The 21,217-nt window shown below is 38.4% G+C and overlaps 1 protein-coding gene across 1 annotated transcript in view; it reads right to left on the bottom strand.

The window, feature by feature from the left end:
- The window catches only part of SMURF2 (SMAD specific E3 ubiquitin protein ligase 2), a 108,315-nt gene extending 89,353 nt beyond the window's left edge, over positions 1 to 18,962 (bottom strand). Inside the window, exon 1 of the mRNA XM_028519258.2 lies at positions 18,842 to 18,962. Within this exon, the coding sequence (XP_028375059.1) occupies positions 18,842 to 18,893 (52 nt within the window). The 5' untranslated portion in view covers positions 18,894 to 18,962. The remainder of the gene's footprint in view (positions 1 to 18,841) is intronic.
- Between the last annotated feature and the right edge of the window lie 2,255 nt (positions 18,963 to 21,217).

Below are 21,217 nucleotides of genomic sequence, written 5' to 3'. Positions count from 1 at the left end.
CTAACTAGGACGGAAAAGGAAATTTACCTTCTAGAAAAAATTTCAATAAAGAAGGTAAAACAACCCAGGTTGTCCCTAAATATTCATTCCTCAACAATTCCAAAAATATACATATTTATAAAATTTGCACGTGAGAAAGATGTGGACTTTAACCTTTACGAATTTTTCTAGAATATTTCCTTATAGTTCTTTTCCTTCACAAACAGAAAAGTAAAAATATTATTCTCCATAATGCTAAGGACAATTTGAAATGTCTCACTATTTTAGGTTTTCATTTTTTAACTTTAAGATGTTTTAACATAGTACTATCACACTCCAAAGAAACTCTAACCAGTTCTTAGATCCACCTTATTCATTTACATACTGTTCGAGAAATTTAAAAGGGACCAAAACTTTTTGGTCCCTTCTTGTTATACTATACTATTAGTATAGTATAACAAAAACTATACTAATAAAGGACTCTGAAGGCAGCATAATATAAGAGGAAATGTATGTCAAAATAGGAGTCAGGAGACTACTGTTGAGTATGTCAATCCCTCTGAGCTTCTTTTGTATGATCTGAAATTGGACCCTATGCTAGGGGTGGGGGGCAGGGGTGTAGGAACCTGCCCACATGTACAAATTTACATACAACCTGGGGATTCACAGTATCTACACAGTACTGGGAGTCAATCCAGACTTCTACATGTAGTCCACATATCCCGGGTTAAAGTAATTACTTGGTTTTCAGCCAGCTTTAAAACTTGAGTGTTCCTATAAGCAAGTATTTTAGCAATAAAGCCATAAAATAATTGACAAAGCAGGGAAAAGGAAAAAAGCTCTGAGTAAAAGTGATCAACTTTACTAATAAGAGTTTCAAACTCAAAATTTTTACAACATACCATTTCACTCACCTACAAAATTGTCAAAAACTAAAAAACTGATCATATTCATGACTGGCAATTCATCTTCACAAGTTTGGCTTTTGGTTATTTATAAACAAGAGCCCTAATACAGACCATCTCCCAAAAAAATACATACAGAACATTGCACAGAATTTCAGTCTCTTGCCCTAAACTTTAAGTTTACTGTCCCAGGACTTCCCTTTGCCTCTTCTCCGCCTTTCCTTTTGTATACAGGGATACCATCACCAGTGTATTCCTTTTTCACAGTAAGCTCCCTCTTTTGGTGGAGTATCCTTCAGTAGCTTCCTAAGAAGGGTAAGTGGAAATAATATGGGGGATCTGGCATGCCCCAAATGCCTTTATTCTGCCTTCACACTTGACTGATCAAATGGTTGGGTTCTAGGCCAGAAGTTATCTTCCCTCAGAATTCTGAAGGCATTGCTCCACTGTTCTGATATTGCTGTTGAGAATTTGGTGCCATTTCTAATTCTTCATGTGAAAGTTTAAGGACTGAATGATGAGACCCTTGGCCCCCGACCTGGCAAGTGGTAAATTTCACTGTAGGGTGTCTGGCGGGGTAACCTAGCTGAGGAGACCTTAAACATCAATATTTATAAGTATTTTCTCTAAAGCCATCCAATTTTTTTCCAGAAAAGATTCTTCATAAAGGATAAAAAAAAAATGTAACTGGCTGCTAGTGTTCTTAGAACTGAGCAGTGCAAGAGGACCGAAGGTTTCACCACTGAACATGTTGCCAGTCCCCTCATTTTCAGGTGAGCACTTATTCCCCTAACTTCCACAGTGCCAGGTACCCCTGGGTCTAGAGCCAGTTTGGTTAACTTCAGCCACAAAATACATCTAACTTTTTGTGCAGGGTGAGGACAGACAGTCACCAGGCTACCTGGTGTGAGGCACGTGCAGAAGCTGTCAGCCTCATGTTTCACCTGCACCCAATTAGCCAATTTACTTTTTTTTTAATGAAGCTGCTCTGTGGAGAGTGAATTACAGAAAGGCAAAGAAAAACAATGCAGACCTAATGGGGGAGCACTAAAATTCTTTGATTTTTAAGCGTGACTTAAAATATTTTTTCATTATAAAAATAATTTCAGCCCTGGCTGGTGTGGTTCAGTGGACGAGTGCTGGCCTATGGATCACGGGGCTGCCTATTCCATTCCCAGTCAGGGTACATGCCTGGGTTATGGGCCAGGTTTCTGGTTAGCGACAAGTGAGAGGCAGCTAATCAATGTTACTCTCACATATTTATGTTTCTCTCCCTTTCTTTCTCCCTCCCTTCCCCTCTCTCTAAAATAAAAAATATATATTTTTAAAAATAAAAATTAAAAAATAAAGATAATTTCAGAGAAGCAGAACATAACACAACTAAATTATAAAAGCTGGAAAATGGTATTAGATTAGGATACCAAAGAGAATGTAGTCCAACCCAAAAAAACAAAAGCTACTGCTGCTGCAACCTATGATTTTTTCAAATGGCTGCAAATTCTTGGACACTGTTTCCATTAAGAGATAGGGTCTCTTGAATCTAGAACATGTAACTAACTAACTTGCTTGTAAACAATGACATGCAGCAAGGATGTCCAGGCTAAGTCAGAAAAGGAGATGTAGCTTTCATCTTGCTCATTGGGCAATTCCTGCTGGTGCCCTGGGCCAGTTATAATTAGCAGTGTAACTGCCCTGGACCTGCCATGGACTATCCCATGCAGACAGACAACATGGAAGGGCTCTCAAAAGACCAGGAGAGAGAGAAATGCCCAGCCAGTTCTCAGCATTCCAGCTCCAGCCACCACCTGAATAAAACACAGAAGAGACCCTGTGCAAAATCCTCCAGCAGAACCCTTCCTAAACTCCTAATCCACAGAAACCATGAGAGATAATAAAAGTTATTGTTCATTATAGGTCTCTAATTTTTTATGCAACAATTCTAAATAGTATAGCAAATATATGATAATTAGTTCAACTAACTGTGGGGAAGAAAAGAATTTCCATCAATAAGGGCAGTTACCGACAGGGGTGAATTTTCCAGATAGAGACCAGCTATCACATATTTAAGTGACTTGAAAAAGCTATGTGATAAGTAAGGCAAATCCCTCCTGAAGTCAACATTTTGACCTTACAGCCTCTACAGATTCTTTCCCTGCATCATGACTTTTCTATAGCAAAACAAAGTGCATAAATACATTTACCAGGGTACTGAGCAGCAATCTCAGAGTCATGCATTATAATCCTTCTAAATGTAGAAATCTATTATGGCCTAAATTAATCTCTGGCCTCTCTTCAACCAAAATCAATGAGCTAGTTATTGCAAAAGCATCAAAACTGCCAAACAAAGCAAATATTACTAAATATACTCTCTTTTGAACTAAGAATCACCACACATTACCACTAAGTAGGATAAACCTTTTAAATTATGCTTCTGGGAGGGGGTAGGGAGTCTGAGTGAAAAAGGTGAAGGAATTAGGGAAAAAAAACAAACGCATAGACAACAGTATGTTCATTGCCAGGGGAAATGGGGGTGGGGGGAGGCAGGAGGGGGCATAAGTGCTAATGGAAAGAAACATGACTTAGGGTGGTAAACACACAATACAACATATAGATGATGTATTCCAGAATTATACACCTTAAACCTATGTGATTTTATTAACCAATGTAACTAATAAATTCCACTAAAAATACCAAAAATAAATAAAGTATATATCTCATCCATCTCCTTTTATACTTTTATTCACTTAGTTAACAAATACCTAATGGTACTGTAGGTATGCAAACACAAATAAGAGACAGTTCATAGCTATAAAAGAGTTCATGGCGCTATGGGGAAAACATCAATATGACCAACGAATTTTCAGTATGTAAATGATACGATGAAGTATGATCAAGTATTATAGGAGTATAAGTAGGGTGTGTTGGATGTTCTCTACTTGCTCCTCCAGAATCATTCTCCTTTGTCCAGTACTTAGTGTCCTACAAGGCTTACCTTTATGAACTACATAAACTGGGCTCCCTTGTCCTCTGGCTTCAAAATTGGGTTCAGTAAATCAGAATCAACAGTGAAGGTCTCTCTGGGTTCCTATAACACTCGCTCCTTCTGCCTTTCCTGGCCCCAAGATGGTGTAATTTTGCCAGTCCTAATTGCTGCACTATTCTTTGCTGGATTTCTTTAAAACTACCCATTCATTCTAAGTAGTCCCTCCATGACATTCCCTTTCACCTATTGTAGGAATATTAACTGTTTCCTATCTGGGCCCTTAATGATGGAGAGGGGTGCCTAACTCAGACTGGGGAAGCCTGGGAGAACTTCTAAGAAGAGATAATGCTTAGCTACACCTTAATAGCTAGGTAGATTTGGCAGTAAAACTAAGAAAGGAAAGTAGTAGAGTCTAAGGAAACAACATTGTCAAAAATTTGGAGACAGAAGAAAATGTGAAAAGAGTACGAAAATGTGAGTTCAGAGTGGTGTGACATTGGAGCATGATAGGAACAAGGCATAATGGGAAACAATGCTAGAACCAAATTATAAAGTGTTTTTAAATGGAGACATTTAATAGAACTGGTTTCTATAACAAATAAATTTTTTAAAAATTCAAAGAAAAAAGGGTGGGCTATATTTCAAAAGAGACTTGAGACATACCAATCAAATAGACCTCCTCTGCATCTTGATTATAGCAAACCAATTATTTAAAAATGGAAAGGGGAAAAGGACGAAAAGAATTGAAACTGTTGTCAGAGAAAGACAAGTACCATATGACTTCACTCACATGTGGAATCTAATGAACAAACTGAATTAACAAGCAAAATAGAGACAGACTCATAGATAGAGAGCAGGATGACAGCTCTGGGTGGGGGGAGGGTTTAGGGGGTGGACGGATGGAGGAAAAAAGAGAAATAACTCATGGACACAGACAACACTGTGATGACTGCAGGGGGAAGAAGGGCAGGTGGAGGTGGAAGAGGGTATGGGGGACAATTGATAATAAAAAAAATACAATACAATAAACTTAAAAAAACAAAATGCATCTTTTCATGAGATGAATAAGGTTTTCTTATTTTCAGTTAGTTCATGTATCTATGAGAGAACATTGCTTATTGTAAATATTCTATTCCTATTTTTCATTATAAATATAAGTACTAAGGAAACTTATTCACATAAATATGTGCAAGTTTTATTATAGTAATGCCAAATTATTTTAATTCTTTAATTTATATGCCAAGCCCTGGCTAGTGTGGCTCAGTGGATTGAGTGCTTGCCTGCAAACCAAAGGGTCACCAGTTCCATTCCCAGTTGGGGCACATGCCTGAGCTGCAGGCCAGATCCCCAGTAGGGGGAGCTCGAGAGGCAACCACATATTGCTGTTTTCTCTCCCTCTCTCCCTCCAGTCCCCTTTCTAAAAATAAAGAAAATCTTTAAAAAAATAAAAACATAGTTTAAAACATTATATGCCAAAAAATCATAATAATCTATCGGGATTTTTTTAACTTTTTGGAAAGTAATGGCATTTATTTGACTTCTCTGTTTTTTATGAAAATTTAATGATCAGCTAACAACTTGATCAGGTCCTTCAGTTTTGTTAAAGATTAAGGATTGGAAACCACAAGATTTGTGAAAAGCTGTTAATCAGTCACTGGAGTCACTACCTTCTCAACAACCTCATCAATATTCAGTCTGATTGGTCTCTTTGGTGCCTCTCACCACAGGACAATGTACTATTTGAGATAACCAAAAGATGTTGGGATAACCTTCCTTTTGTAAGGTGGAAGGAAAATATATAAGACTGATCAATTTTAGAATCCAAAGTTGAGCTCCCTTAAAAATATCCATGGGCTTCATTCTTTTTATTTCACCCTCACTGCATGTACCACTAACTCTAGCAGAGTGACTATTTGGTTATTTCATCCACCAAGTCTTGTCTGTTTACACTGCAAGTTGCCTGAAAGCAAGATCAGGATCTAAACCTCTTCTTAAAACCCAAGTGCATGTCAGACTCTCAAGAAATGTTCACTGAAGGAATACATAAATATTTCATTCCCATCCTAAGCCCCCTTCTAGTAAGAGAAAATTATTTAAGAGTTAACCAAATTAGAAATCAGGAAGAAAAAAAACAAACTTGAAATATCATCACCGATTCCACTGTAAAGTAACAAAAATACTGGTTTCCTACCTACCTAAAATAAGAAAAATTCAAAACAACTAGGCAGTAGAAAACTAATATATATAAGGATTCCCATTTTATTATAAAGGACTTTGGTACAACTATTCTCATTTTGATAACTGAAATAGCTGTACCATTTTTTCCATCAAAAATGTATTACTATCTCTTCATAAGATTTTTAAAAAAATATTTCATCAAATAAAAGGTTCTGACTTCACTTTCACTGATAGAGAATACCTATAAAATCAGGATCTGAAGAGTAATTATTGATAAATTACATAACAAACAGAACACTAAGACTGTAGAGCTCTGAAAAAGTTTATCTTTGGCAACAAGTAACAGATTGATCTTCACTTTGCTACGTAAATTTTGCAAAGTATGGTACATGAGTTATATCCATCAAGTCAAATATTAACAGATAAATACTTCAGTCTTACATCTTTATACCTTAACATTGTCAAAAATACTAAAGCATGACTGTCAGTGAATTCAATAATGACATCACAAAGAGAGATCCTATTATTTGTTTCAAGTTAGGTCCTTAAGACCATGTAAGCTTTTTTCAATTTGGTCAATCATTCTTTAACTCACAAATATTTACTGAAGATGTACTATGTACTGAATACTGTGTTAGACATGGTATTTTGACCGTATCAAATGCCATTTTATTTTTCTTAAATTTAAAAAACATTTTTCCCATCATTCTTCCCTTACAAAAATTCCAAAATTCAATTTAAAAAAACTCTTTCAACTTTATTTACAGTATTAGATTCATGAGATTCTGAATAATCTGACCAAACAGTCACTCTTCTTCAGTAGAGAAAGTCATAGTTAAAGTCTGATGACATAAGATCATACAAAACTAAAAACAACCAGTTAAACATCGATGTTTGCAATTCTTATAACAAGTAACATGTTGCATAGAGTTTATATAAGAAAGCTTATTCTAAAGTATGGATTTGCATTAGAAGTCAGCATCGCCTTTGACAGTTTTGATTCTCCAACTCCATTATTTCAAGTCCATACCCTCATTCAGCCAGTTCCAGTTTTAGAGGTCTTCATGCTCTTTTGACATCTACCTATGCAGAAATAACCCCATCTACTGGGAAGAGGTGAAACTACAAGCTACTTTTGAAAGTGCCAGCAAGCTACAGGGAAATGTATTAAGTCAAATATTTAAGACTTAGGTCCAAACCAAGACCTCCAAAATCCTGAGCCATTCAAATTGTTCTCCAAAGCTCTTCTATCTCTTACCAAAAATAAAGTGGGATGGGAGGATACATTTAATTTTCTAAATGTTTTCTATATTATTTAAAGATAAAGTTATAACACAGTAGCTAATTTAACTATATAAATTCTTTATGATACACCAGTACCCCAAGGTGTACAAGACACTTATGCCTATCTTATAAAACATGGTGTCATTTAAATCAATACCTATAGTAACTGTATACTTGTTCCTAAAAAAATATAGCATATAATTGGTTATGACTTATTTTTTTTACCTTATTCTTTTAGTATTTTAAATTTATTTTTCAATTACAGTTTACATTCAATATTATTTTGTATTAGTTTCAAGGGTATAGCATAATGGTTAGGAAAGCATATATTTTACAAAGTGTTCCCTCTGATATTTCCAGTTCCCATCCACACCATACAGTTATTACAATATTATTAACTATATTCTCTATGCTGTACTTTACATCCCCATGACTATTTTGTAAATACCAATTTGTACTTCCTTTTTAAAAAATCTGTTATTGTTATTCTATTACATTTGTCCCAATATTCCCCCTTTGCCCTTGTCTTCCCAGCCCAACCCCCCACTCCCACAGTCAATTCCCACACTGCTGTCCATGTCCATGCCTCATCATTCATACATGTTCTTTGATTAGTCCCTTCCCCTTCTTTCCACCGATTAACTTATTTAAAATACAATTTTTGGTCAAAAATGACAAAATATATTAACGCAATATGTTATCACTTAAACAGTATTTGTAATGTTATAGCCTGCCCAGCAAAATCCTAAACTAAATAACACTCTCATTTAAAGAATGCATTTATAACTAAAAGCAGAGGCACTGAGAAAATAAATAATTTGCTTGATGGCACAAAGCTCATCAGTAGCATGACTAGTATCTGAACCCAAGTTGTCTGCCAAGTTCTATATTCCTTCCATAATATCCCAACTGCCTCCCAAAAAATTACCATGTATATCTTTCATACTAATAAGGTCTACATTATGATGTCTGTTTTGTGACAGTTCCTGAGGAATACACTGTGGTCAAATTTTAAAAAGTCCCCTTGGACTTTAATAAAATTAAGTTTCTTTCTTTGTTTTGCCTTATAGAAAAGTATATACATGACCATAATATAAAATAATAAAAATTTAAAAACCATAATCCAATTCACATTTAATAAAACAATTATATCCATTCTTTTCTATTGCCACATTTTAGACATGTTTATTATTTTTATCCCACCTTTTCCTAATATAAATTGAGGGGGATTGATAGAAGATAAATAGGCAAATCTTAAGTCATGCCTGTTACAATTCACTTTCAGCTAGCAAGAGAAAACAATAATAATAAATTTGTTAAAGGTCCATAATAGAAATTTTAAAAAGGAGAATCCAATCTAAGTTTCTGGTTTCTGTTTCTGGTTTCTTGTATCTCCCTTCATAATATTATACATAATAAAAATAATGTCTGACACATGTCAAGAAATTGATAAATAGCCCTGGCTGGTATAGCTCAGTGGATTGAGCATGGGCCTGCAAACCAAAGGGTATCCAGTTCGATTCCCAGTCAGGGGACATACCTGGGTTGCGGGCCAGGTCCCCAGTTGGGGGCGCACTAGAGGCAACCACACAATGATGTTTCTCTTCTTCTCTCCTTTTCTTCCCCTCTTTCCAAAAATAAATAAATAAAATCTTTAAAAAAAGAGAAATTGATAAATATTTGCCGGCTGAATAAATAAAATAAAAGCTCTAAAGTATTATAAGACCCTAAATCATTACAGGATCCTAAATTTAAAAGACACAATTATGCTTATTAATCTATTATTGAGATGTTCACAAAAAGCTTTTTTTATCATTGTTTGAAATCAGGAGACTTACGTGAAAGCCACAGAAATCAAAAAAGGGTGGATTATAAATGATAAACTTATAAATGATAGAATTATGATAAAAGAAACAGAAGAGAGTCCAGAAATAGAACTGCATATATATTGTCAATTGATTTTTCAGTCATGGTGCCAAGACAATTCAATGCAGGAAACAAAAGTATTTTAACAGCCCTGGCTGGAGTGACTCAGGGGACTGAGTGCTGACCTTCGAACTGGGGGGTCACCAGTTCAGTTCCTGGTCAGGGCATATGCCTGGGTTGTGAACCAGGTCTCTGGCTGGGGGTATGTGAGAAGCAACCAACTGATGCATCATCTTGCACATCATGTTTCTCTCCCTCTCATTCTCTCCCCCTTCCCCTCTCTCTAAAATACACACACACACACACGCACACACACACATTTTTAAAAACCTTTAACAAATAGTGCTAGGAAAATTGGGTATCATATGAACAAAAAAAAATTTTCAGCCTTGACACTTAACTTCTCATACCTTAAAAATTTAACTTTAGCCCTGGCTGGTGTAGCTCAGTGGATTGAGCATGGGCCTGCAAACCAAAGGGTTGCCAGTTTGATTCCCAGTCAGGACACATGCCTAGGTTGCAGGCCAGGTCCCCAGTGGGGGTTGCACGAGAGGCAACCACACATTGATGTTTCTCTCCCTCTCTTTCTCCTTCTCTTCCCCTCTCTCTAAAAATAAACAAGATCTTTAAAAAAAAAAATAGTAACTTTAGCCGTGGCTGGTGTGGCTCAGTGGATTGAGTGCCGGCCTGTGAACAAAAAGGTTGCCAGTTCGATTCACAGTCAGGGCACATGCCTGGGCTGTGGGCCAGGTCCCTAGTGGGGGGAGTGCAGGAAGCAACCACACAGTGATGTTTCTCTCCCTCTCTTTCTTCGTCCCTTCCCCTCTCTCTAAAAATAAATAAAAATCTAAAAATAAAATAACAAAAAATTAACTTTAGAAGGATCACAGATCTAAATGTAAGAGCTAATATTATAAATAATGTAGAAGAAAATATAGGAGAAAATCTTTAGAACTGAGAATTAGGACAGGAATTCTTAGAACATAAAAAGCATAAACCATAAAGAAAAAATTGATGAACAGAGCTTAGTCAAAATTCAAAACTTCTGCTCTTTGAGGTATTAGTGAGAGGGGAAAAAGGCTCAATATAGGAGAAAATACTTGCAAACACAATTTTAAAACTACGAGCAAAAGATTTGAACACATATTAACCAAAGATACATGGATAAGAAATCCATGAAAAGATGCTTAACACTATAGGTCAATAAGGGAATTACAATTAAAGCTACACTGAAATATCTCTATACACCAATTAGAATGATTGTAATCAAAGACTGCCAACAGCAAGTGTTGGCTAGGATTGGAAGCAACTGGAAATCTCATTCACTGCTGGTAAAAATATAAAATGGTCCATCTTTGAAAATCAGTTTAGCAAGTTTTTAAAGATTTTATTTATTTATGTGTGTGTACATATGTATGTATTTACTTAGAGAGGAGAGGAGGGGAAAAAGAAAGGGAGAGAAACATAGATGTGGGAGAGCGTCATCTTTCCTATTCCCCCCTCACCCCCGCACCCTTCCCCACCCCAGCCCACCCTGGTCCTGGGATGAACCCACAACCCAGGCACGTGCCCTGACCTGGAATCTACCAGATCCTTAGGTCTGCCAAACGAAGCTCAAACAACTGAGCCACACCAGTCAGGCTTAGTCATTTGTTTTAAAGTTAAATACATACTTACCATATGACCCAACAATCCTAATAGTGAGAAATGAAAATGTGTTCCCAAAAAGAGGTGTACTCTTTTAACAACTTTATTCCTAATAACCAAAACCCAGAAACAACAAATGTCTGTGGATATGTATCAATGGATACATAACATGGGGTATATATGTACGATGCAATATTCCTCAGGAATAAATAGGAACAACTGATACACAACATGAATGGATCTCAAAAGCACTGTACTAAATGTAAGAAGCTTCATCACATTTACATAAAATTCTGGAGAAGACACAACTGTAGTGTCAGAAAGTAAATTAGTGGTTGCCAAGGACTGGGGATGGGAGGAGACAGGCTGTGAAGGGGCACAAGAAAACTTTTTGGAAAGAAAGAAATGTCCTTCATGCAATCATCTATAGTAATTACTACCTAAAATGAATCAAGATTTATTTTAAAACTGAAACTTTATGTCTCCTGTCAATTTTTTAGTAAGAAACCAAACTGCCAAACTTAAGATACACATTGATACTTTAATGCCTTGTCAAATACAATTTTCTTAAACAGCAGTCAATGCTTTCAGAAGTTACTCTAAAAACAACTTAACATAATAATTCCTCTTTGTATACTAACTATACATTAATGGGAAAACCTAAAAGAAAAGAAAAATGTTAACATTCAATTGCAAAAATTGCCAAACACTGATACCCAGAAAATTGCCATCAAGTGAAAAACTAACAAGCCCAGTAGTGTTCAGCAAAGCTCCTCTAATCAAGCAAAAAATACATACGATGGCATTACTAAATAGAAGCGATAACTAAGATTAGAAAATAAAATGAAAATGCAACAAATATAAATTAGCCAGGATTATGTTAAAAAATAGTAAGAAAATTATTAAACTATCCTGAGCAATACAAAAGCTTACATATATGTGAATATATAAATGCTCCGAGTGAGAAAACTAAATACTACACTTAAATGTCTCCTTCTCCCAGAGTAATGCAATCCTAAATACAATCCCAATGAAATTTATTTTAAAATTTAAGTTTAATATTCATATGGAAAAGCAGATATATAAAATAGGAAAAAAAAATCCCAGCACAAAGAGAATAAATTATAAAGCTACCATAATGAAAAGAGCATGAACAGAACAAGAGATAATCTGATTCCACTATAACTAATTTAATGTAACTAAAAAGATATCACATCATTGTGAAAAGGAAGACCTGGTGACTAAATAATGATGAGATGACTAAATAGCAATTTGGGGGGGAAGAGCCTCCTAAACCATTTTTTAAAACACTAAAATAAAAAGTACTTAAATATTTGCTAAGCCTCTTGAAGTAAAAGGCTTTCCTAAGCATAGAAATAAATAATAGGAAAAACAAAAGAAAAGTTGGACAGATTTGACTCCTAAAATAAATTTCTGCATGTCCAAAAATGGTCAAAATTAAAAGACAAATAACATACTGTTGCAAATATGACAACAGAGTGATACCTTTCTTAATTCTCAAGCAAATCAATAAGGAAAAAATTAAAACCCTAACAGATAACTAGGACCAGGCCAAACAAGTCAACAAAGAGATATATAATTAGTAAACACAGAGGAACATATTCAACACTTCACAAATGTTTAAAAACTATATACCATGAAATTAGCAAAACAAAATTAAAATAAGAATCATTGCCTGTAATAAAATTACAAAAAGAAACCTTTATTTATCCTTTGCCACTCTGAAATAAGCACAAATCTTTCAGGAAGCAGCCTGAGAAAAAAATTAATCAAGAACCTTAAAACCATCCATACCCTTTAACACAACAGCACTCTTCCTACGGAAATATCCTAAGATAATAATCCTTTTAAAAATTTGAAGTTTTCTACACCAAGATTTCTATAGTAATTATCTGTAATGACAGAATTTTGAAATAAATGAAAGTTAAAACAACAAAACCACCCTGACCTGAGTGAGTCGGTTGGGCAAAAGGTCTCCCCAGTTGAACTCCCAATCAGAGCACATGGCTGGGTTGCAGTTTGGCCCCTGGACAGTGCATATGTGAGAGACAACCTATGGATGACGGATGTTTTTCTCCTCTTTCTCCCTCCCCTTCCCTTTCTCTAACAATAAATAAAATCTGAATGAAAGAAAGAGGGGGAGAAAGAAAGAGAGAGAGAGGGAGAGGGAGAGAGAGAAGGAGAGAGAGAAAGGAAGGAGGAGAAAGAGAGAAGGAAAGGCAGGCACAAGAACAATGGTTTCTATAGCATCCTCTTAACTGGTTATCCTAAAAAATCAATCTTCACAGTTCCCATCACAGTCCATCCTCCCTATTGCCCCAAGATTAACGCTTCTAAACATCAAGCATATCAAAGCTTAAAATCCTTCAATGGTTCCTACCTCCTTTAAAAAAAAATCAAACTTCTTGGCAAAATATAACAGGGTCCTGCCCTGACCGATGTGGCTCGTTGGGTTGGGTGTCCTCCCACAAACCAAGAGGTCACCGGTTCGATTCAGGTCAGGGCACATGCCTGAGTTGCCAGCCAGATCCCTGGGTGGGGTATGCAAGACGAAACCAATTGCACGTAGATGTTTCTTTCCCTCCTGTTCTTCATCCTTACCCCTCTCTCTAAAAATAAATAAATAAAGTCTTTAACATATATATAAATAACAAGGCCTAAAATGGGTCTGTCCCTATCTATTGCCTCATCTCTTGAACTCATACCCAATGCACTAGCAGTAAACACCACATATGGAATTACATAGAAGTACTACTGTGTCTCTAGCATTAGTTCAATAAAATGCCAAAAAGCTCTTAATCCATGCTGAAACAGGGATTCTGCCTTCATGGAATTTACAGACAGAAATAACAAATGCACACCCTGGCTGGTGTGATTCAGTGGACTGAGCACCAGCCTGTGAACCAAAGGGTCACCGGTTTGATTCCCAGTCAGGGCACATGCCTGGGTTGCAGGCAGGTCCCTGGGAGGAGGACAGTGCACAAGAGGCAACCACACATTGATGTTTCCCTCTCTTTCTCCCTCCCTTCCTCTCTAAGGATACATAAATAAAACCTTTAAAAAAAAAAAAGAAAGAAACAACAAATGCCCTTCAGTGAGTTACAGAGGAAAGGACAACTCAGGTCAAGGAAAGTTCTGAAGTAAGAGTAATCTGTAGTTGAACCTCAAAAGATGAGCAAGGGTAATTCCAAATAAATGGAAAGTATGTTTCCTCACAAAACCTTGTAAATTTGTAACAGACTTTCTATATAGACAACTTAGGTTCTGACATGTACTTAATTAACCTCTCCAAATTTCTACCTCTTAGAGGTATTGTGAGAATCAAAGCTGATAACACATGTAAACTTAACATAGTACCTGGCACTTAATAATCATTCAATACATGTCAGCCACATGGGAACACAGAATGTTGATTGCAGGAGCATACAAGTATTTCAAGGGTCCAGCATTCTTAGAACAAACAAAGTGACGGTAAATAAAACAAGGGCAAAGAGAGAAAAAGCAGTAAGAACAGGGTTAAACAACGTATCACCAAATAGCTAGGGTCAAACAGTTCTCTCTGCACACCATGACAATATCTTCACACTACACATTACAAGAGCACAATAATTTACACTCATGATACTGAATCATAAATAAAACGTAAGTTCTGTTAAGTATGGTCTATGTGAAAGGAATAGGATATATTACACCTTTAAAAGGCTTTGAAATCTTTAAAATATTTTTAAAATAACTAAAATAAAAATCTTTTGTGCATATATACCTTCATTACCTTGAAAATTGAGTTATATGCAAAATAGCTGAACTATACACTAAATAAATGGCATATTAGTATGTTATGATAGTTACAATTCAACCAAGAAAAGAAAAGTAGAATCCATGATTAAACACAAACACACTTTACTGGCCAATGAAAATCATACTACATGAAGTACCTAGGCAAGTCCAACTGCCTGTTTAAAGGTTAGAAGCTAAGCTAGATTGGCTTCCTCCTCAGAAACCAAGAAAATAAAATGAACTGGGGACATTCAAATTACTAATACCCCTAGAAAAAGGAATAAGTCATTACGATATATTAGAAACCTGTGGAACATAATCAAGTTCTAATTTTTAAAGCCTTGAATCAATAAAATATACAGAAAAACAATACTAAAATAACAGCATATCTAAAGTGAGATTTTTAAAGTTAATTTTCCATTAGCAAGACAAGGTTAATCTCATTACTGCCGAGGATTTTATAAATTAATTATATGAGGAGCAGCATACAAAAACATTTAAATTACAAAAAGGTCTGGAGAAGTAATCTGTTACATCTCCATATCTAAGAATTTTAAATATTAGAAATTATATTAAACTGCTTTCTCCAGTCTTTGGTTCTCAAAAACAATGATATCAAAAAATTATTCCCCTACCCTGGCCAGATAGCTCAGTTGGTTAGAGCATCTTCCCGATACACCAGGGCTGTGGGTTCAATACCTGGTCAGGGCACATAGGAGAGGCAACAAATGAATGCATGAGTGGAAAAACAAAATAATGTCTGTCTGTCTGTCTGTCTCTCCCTTCCCCACCCCCTACCGTTCTCCTATCTAAAAATAATTTTTTTAATTACCCCAATAATTTTACTATAACCAAATACAAAGAATATGTAAGAGAAGCCTATATAAGATATTCATTCCTAAGTGTAGTGTATACAAACTTCACATTTTATAATCGATTTGCTCTAGAAGCATTTGTTGAAATTGGTATCTTGACCATAGAGCCCATGTTAATATGTCATAAAGAACGACAGAAGTAGCTTGATGGACTCAAATCAGATTTTACTCACTAATGGCCTAAGGAATCTCAAATTTAGGATTAAATTAACCCTACCTTCTTAGCATCAACAAGTACCAAACTGCTCACTAGTTAATTGTGGTCCTAAGAACATGTAGAAAAGTCCACCCTGGCTGGTATGGCTCAGTAGATTGTGTGTGGGCCTGAGAACCAAAGGGTCCCCAGTTCGATTCCCAGTCAGGGCACATGCTTGGGTTGCAGGCCAGGTCCCAGGTTGGGGGTGCGCAGGTTGATGTTTATCCCTCCCTCCTCCACTCTAAAAGTAATTAAATATTTATTTAAAAAAAGAATATGTAGAAAAGTCTAATATCTGTTGTAGGCAAAGATCTCACAGCTCAAATATTTGTTCTCCTTCAGTCTGTGTGTATGTGAAAGTGTGTGTGTGTGTGTGTGTGTGTGACTACACAAGAATTGTTTACACCTTTCAGTAAAGGGGCACCTCTACATTAAGGATATACAGTAACTGAGTAACCACAGTTCATTAAGCACCTTGAAATCAACAACACTCTGTAAATTTAAAATACTGGTATTGTATTAACATACAGCAAAGAAGAATAAGTTTAAGGCATCTTACAGCCACAATGTATTGTAAACCATATAAAAACCATATAAAAAAGGATGTCTTTTTTTTTAAGTGACTTTCCTCTATTATAGAATACGGATCTAAATGAACTGTTAAACACTTATTCTAAAGGTATGCCAAACATTTCTTAAGGTCTTAACAAAGAATCAACTTAAAAAAAAAAAAAACAGAAAAACAAAACGAGGCCTAGGTTAAATATTTTATTTGGCTTCTCAAGATGGACTGAAAAGTTGGGCACCAGCTCCAGACCAATTCCTGGACGCACATCAAACACAACCCTGTCATTTATCCAGTCAGTCAAAACAATCTTTTCCATCTAACCCTTTAATGTTTATGTCCTAAAAAGCTGCTAATTGAATCCAGCTCTTGAGATCTATTTGTTAAAATATATACCATCTAATTTGTAAATGAACAAAAAAGAGAAAATATATGCTAACTTTCCTGGCAAAACAGAAGAAAATCCATCATATGTAACCAAAAGGGAAAGAGAAATGTTTTTAATATTTGAGTATTTTCTCTTAAAATATGACAGAGACAAATTCCCAATGGTTTTAAGAAATTGAGAGTACCTCAACTGTTTTTACAATTAAGGGGGACACAGTATATTTAAAATTCCTCAGAAAAATCTAAAAATACAAAGTCACTCTATAAATTTAGTCCACTGTTCCTCTCCTCCCCCCACCCAAAAAGTAATCTCTTTTCCTAACTTTACTCATGAATTTTAATAATGTATCACATGCAGTCAGGAAACCACAGACAAACACTTTAACATCTATTGAGTCACACAAAAACCTCAAACTCATTTTATCTCCAGAAAATCAAAATCCCTGTTTTCTCCCTCATTTATATTTATATCTATATATACATACACACACATATAAATATATAGAGACTAGAAGGAAACAGGTGACCTAGTCTCATGCTTTCTGCACACCTGGAATCACAGGTTCTTTTCATAGGCACTGACACGGGGCTGACTCAGGAGAGGAACAGCAGTAGATAAACTAGAGCAACAAAGATCCCTTATGAAGGTTTCCATTGATTCATAACACGGAAACTGAATAGGGGAAACAGGGGAGACAGGCATTCCCCAATCCAGGTTTTCCATTAAGAACCACTCAGTTAATGATTCTTTGCAACTTTCCCTAGGGAAAGTAAAACTGTCACGAAAGTAACCTATTTTTTAAATTGCAGCCAACATCGTCTAAATTCTCAAATACCAAATTCACTGCAAGTCTGTATCTCAAAAGTTCAGCCAGTGGACTAGGATGTGACACACAAGCATTCAATTACAAAAATTAGCCCACATAAATCTCAAAGTCTAGTGTAGGCAAACATAATTATAGTTTATTCTTACACATGCACCCACACACATAGACAGATTAAGGAAAAGCATCTTTCTCACCACACATCCGAGTATCAACGTGGGTAATATATTAACAGCAAATGGTAAAAGGAGGTAACTATGCTGATTTCAGTCACACTCTTCCTCGCAAAAATAATTTTTCCTTAAAATAGGGGAACACAACCGTGTAAGAAGACCAAAAATGGCACTGTAAGCAAAATGGACCTGTAATGTTAAAGATTCAATGCACTTAGACTCATAAACAGTTTGTACGCGAAGCCTTCTATCTAGCAACCCCTCCAGACATTCTTTTCCATTTAGAAAAGGGAAGGGGAGGAGGTTGAGGAGAGAGAAACTTCGCATGAAAGTTTGTATGAGCACATACTTAGAAATGCACCAAAAAAAAAAAGTGTTTGTAAAGCCGGTCTAGAGTTAGAAGCGAGACACAAGTTCTGCGGCCTACAAGGAACAACCCCAAACAGGCTACCCTGCAATCAAACACTTCCAAAACACAGAGTGCAGCAGGAGCCGGAGTCGTCGGATCAGGCGGACGCACCGGAAAAGTCAGCCTCGGTCTCCTTCCCTCCCAAGGACGTGCGTTTCAGGTGTGTGGCACCGGCCGCCGCGGCTGGCAGCAGAGAGCGAAGGTTTTTGCACGCGGGCACAAGTGGGCGAACAAGTTAACAACCGAGGAACACACACACACACCCTCCCGTTAAGCGCTCCATCTTTAAGGAGTGTTTACTGCGCGCAGCCAGCCGCCGGATTCAATAATCCCGGCACCGGAGCTCCTCATCCCCTCAACGACCCCACCTGAGCGGCAGCCCGGGGGCTGCTCCCCGAGGCCCCGGGAGAGAGTGGAACTCCTCGGCCAAGGCTTCGCGACCTCAAATCCGCCTGGCATTCCAACCGGGGTCCCCTCCCCTCAACAAAAGACCCCCGAGTCACCCTTAGCTTTTTCAAGAATTTCCAAACAGCAGCGAGTGGTTGTGCCATGACTCTCCCTGAACTAGGCCTTCCCACGTCCCCCGACCCCCAACTCACCATTGATCACGACCCTGGCCCTTCCCAAGGCCACAGACACCCCCCGCCGGCTCTCCCACCCCGCGGCTGCCCCAGCCAAGTCCCGCCGCCCGCCCGCCCCCCTACCCTCTCACCTGTCAGGCGCAGCTTGACGGGCCCGTTCCTCCGGCCCCCGGGGTTAGACATGTCCCCGGCGGCGGGACTGCGGCCGCGGCGCGGGGCCGGGGCCGGCGGGCGGCGAGCGGGGCGGGGGCGACGGTGAGGCGCGGCGGAGTCACCACAGCGGCCGGGGTTGCGGCCCGAGCAGCCGGCGCCGCGGCCGCCACGGCCGGAGGGTCCCGGATGTGCCGAGCGTCGTCGCCATGAGCCGCGGAGGGAGCGGGACGCCGAGCTCCCCCCTCCTCCCACTTCTCCTTCCTCGGCCCGGGCCGCACAACAAAGCGGCAGCCGCGGCCGGCCGCGCCGCCTCCGCCCGCGCCCCCGCCGCCTCCACGCAACCACCTCCGCCTTTCCCTCCTCTCAGCGTGGCTAGGCCCGGGAGCCGACGGGGCTGGTCGGCTGAGGCGGGTGGTGCTCGGCTGCGCCGGAGCAGACTCGGGGACCGGCCGCTTCCTCCTCCACCCGCCTTCTTGTCTGAGCGAACCGGGTCCTGCGGCCGCCGCGGCCACTCGTCGGCTGCGGGGGGCGGGGAGGAGACGGAGGTGGGGCGGGCCGGCGGGGCGGGGCGGGGCCTGGGCGGGGTCTGGGCGGGCGCGCGCTGGGTGTTGAGGGCGCCGGGGCTGGAGGCCCGACTCCAGCCCGGGCGCCCGCGGTCCGCAGAGGGTCCCAGGCGGAGCTTAAGGAGGGTAACCCAAAGGGGCAAGGTGGCGGTGCGGAGCTCTCTGGAACCAGAAGGGGCTTAGTGTCCCTCCTTGGAGCTTTTGTCTTTGTAACGCAGACTGCATTTATTAATCGCCCACTGTGTATGGGGCTCTCTGAGAGGTGGGGCGAACAAAGTTTGAAACGCTGCCCTCTGGGAATGTAGCGTCGCGTCGCTGAGGACAGAGACACTATTTCCATTCCAAGGATTCCAGCAAATCCCCAGGGGTGTTTTGCTCCTGGTATAGTAGCTGCCACCTCCATCCACGACTCACCTGGTAAACGAGATCAGGTTACCTTCCTGCTCCGGCTCTTTTTCCAGCTGTAGCGCTAGGATAGGAGGATAATAACCCTACCTTAAAGGATTATTAAGATAAACCTTGGAGACAAATGTGTGAAAAGCTTTCCATACAAGAGAATAAAATAATAAATAAAATAAAAATAAATGTACCTTACCCTTTGACTCTGTAATTACACTCTTAGAAATTTATCCTTGACATATAATAATACAGAAGACGTTCTTTGCAAAGTTTGGTTAATAACAAAAGGGAGACTGAGCAAACAGCTCGGTAAATTATATTACATCAACTGCATGGGTTTTTGTGCAGCCATTAATACGGCAATTGTGAAGATCATATAATATGGGAGTTTACAAATCAAAGTTTTAAAACAATAAAAAGTTGTATGTATGCATTCAAAGTATCTGGCACAGTGAAAACTGAGGTTAACAGCATGGGGGATTTTGTGTGTCTTGTTTAAGGCTGGCATGACATTAATGACATTTTAAATGTTTAATAAAGTCCAATAGATTTTACTCCTAAATCACTCAGTCATTATTTCAAATTCATCAGTGATGTCATTTCATTCTCCAGATGAAGTTACAAGAGCATCTCATCAGTCTGAGTACAACTCTGCAATTAAAGTGAAGCAAAAATTATATAAAGTCCTAGAAGTCAGACTAGAAGTTTATTCAATAAACAGTAACTGCCTACAATGTGGCAAAGAGTGAACAAGATCCTTTTAAAATGCTGCTTTTACCTGGCTGTCATTGCTCAGTGGATTGAGCGTGGGCTGGGAACCAAAGTGTCCCAGGTTCAATTCCCAGCCAGGGTACATGCCTGGGTTGCAGGCCATAACCCCCAGCAACTGCACATTGATGTTTCTATCTCCCTCCCTTCCCTCTCTAAAAATAAATAAATAAAATCTTTTAAAAAATGCTGCTTTTACTACAGAAGCTCTGCAAATAAGCTAATCAATTCAAACAATTTAAGAGACTGGATGGGTAATAGCAATAAAAGTTAGCAAACTGATACATACATACACTCTGCCTTGTTCTTAAGGCAAACACTTGGTTCGAACCACTGTCTAATAATTTGTAGCTTTTTATGAGGTAATAGAAGTCAGAAGTTCAAACCATGATGGGGGAACTGGGGCAACTGTTATGAAGTTTACAGCAGTACATTAACTATAAGAGACACTGCAGAAAAATGTACACATACTTAATATGCCAGGAAGACTCTGTTTAGGCTTGCCTGTGTGTAAGTATAAATCTTACTGTTTAAAACAAAAGATTCAGATAATACTTAAAAATCATTCATACTGGTAAGGAAAACTAAACTTTCATTTATATTTTAGCATTAGATGCGTAATAA

The sequence above is a fragment of the Phyllostomus discolor genome, chromosome 8, assembly GCF_004126475.2.
Source record: "Phyllostomus discolor isolate MPI-MPIP mPhyDis1 chromosome 8, mPhyDis1.pri.v3, whole genome shotgun sequence".
Lineage (NCBI taxonomy): Eukaryota > Metazoa > Chordata > Mammalia > Chiroptera > Phyllostomidae > Phyllostomus > Phyllostomus discolor.
The sequence above is the reverse complement of the archived record's forward strand: the minus strand, read 5'-3'. Positions and strand labels throughout refer to the sequence as shown.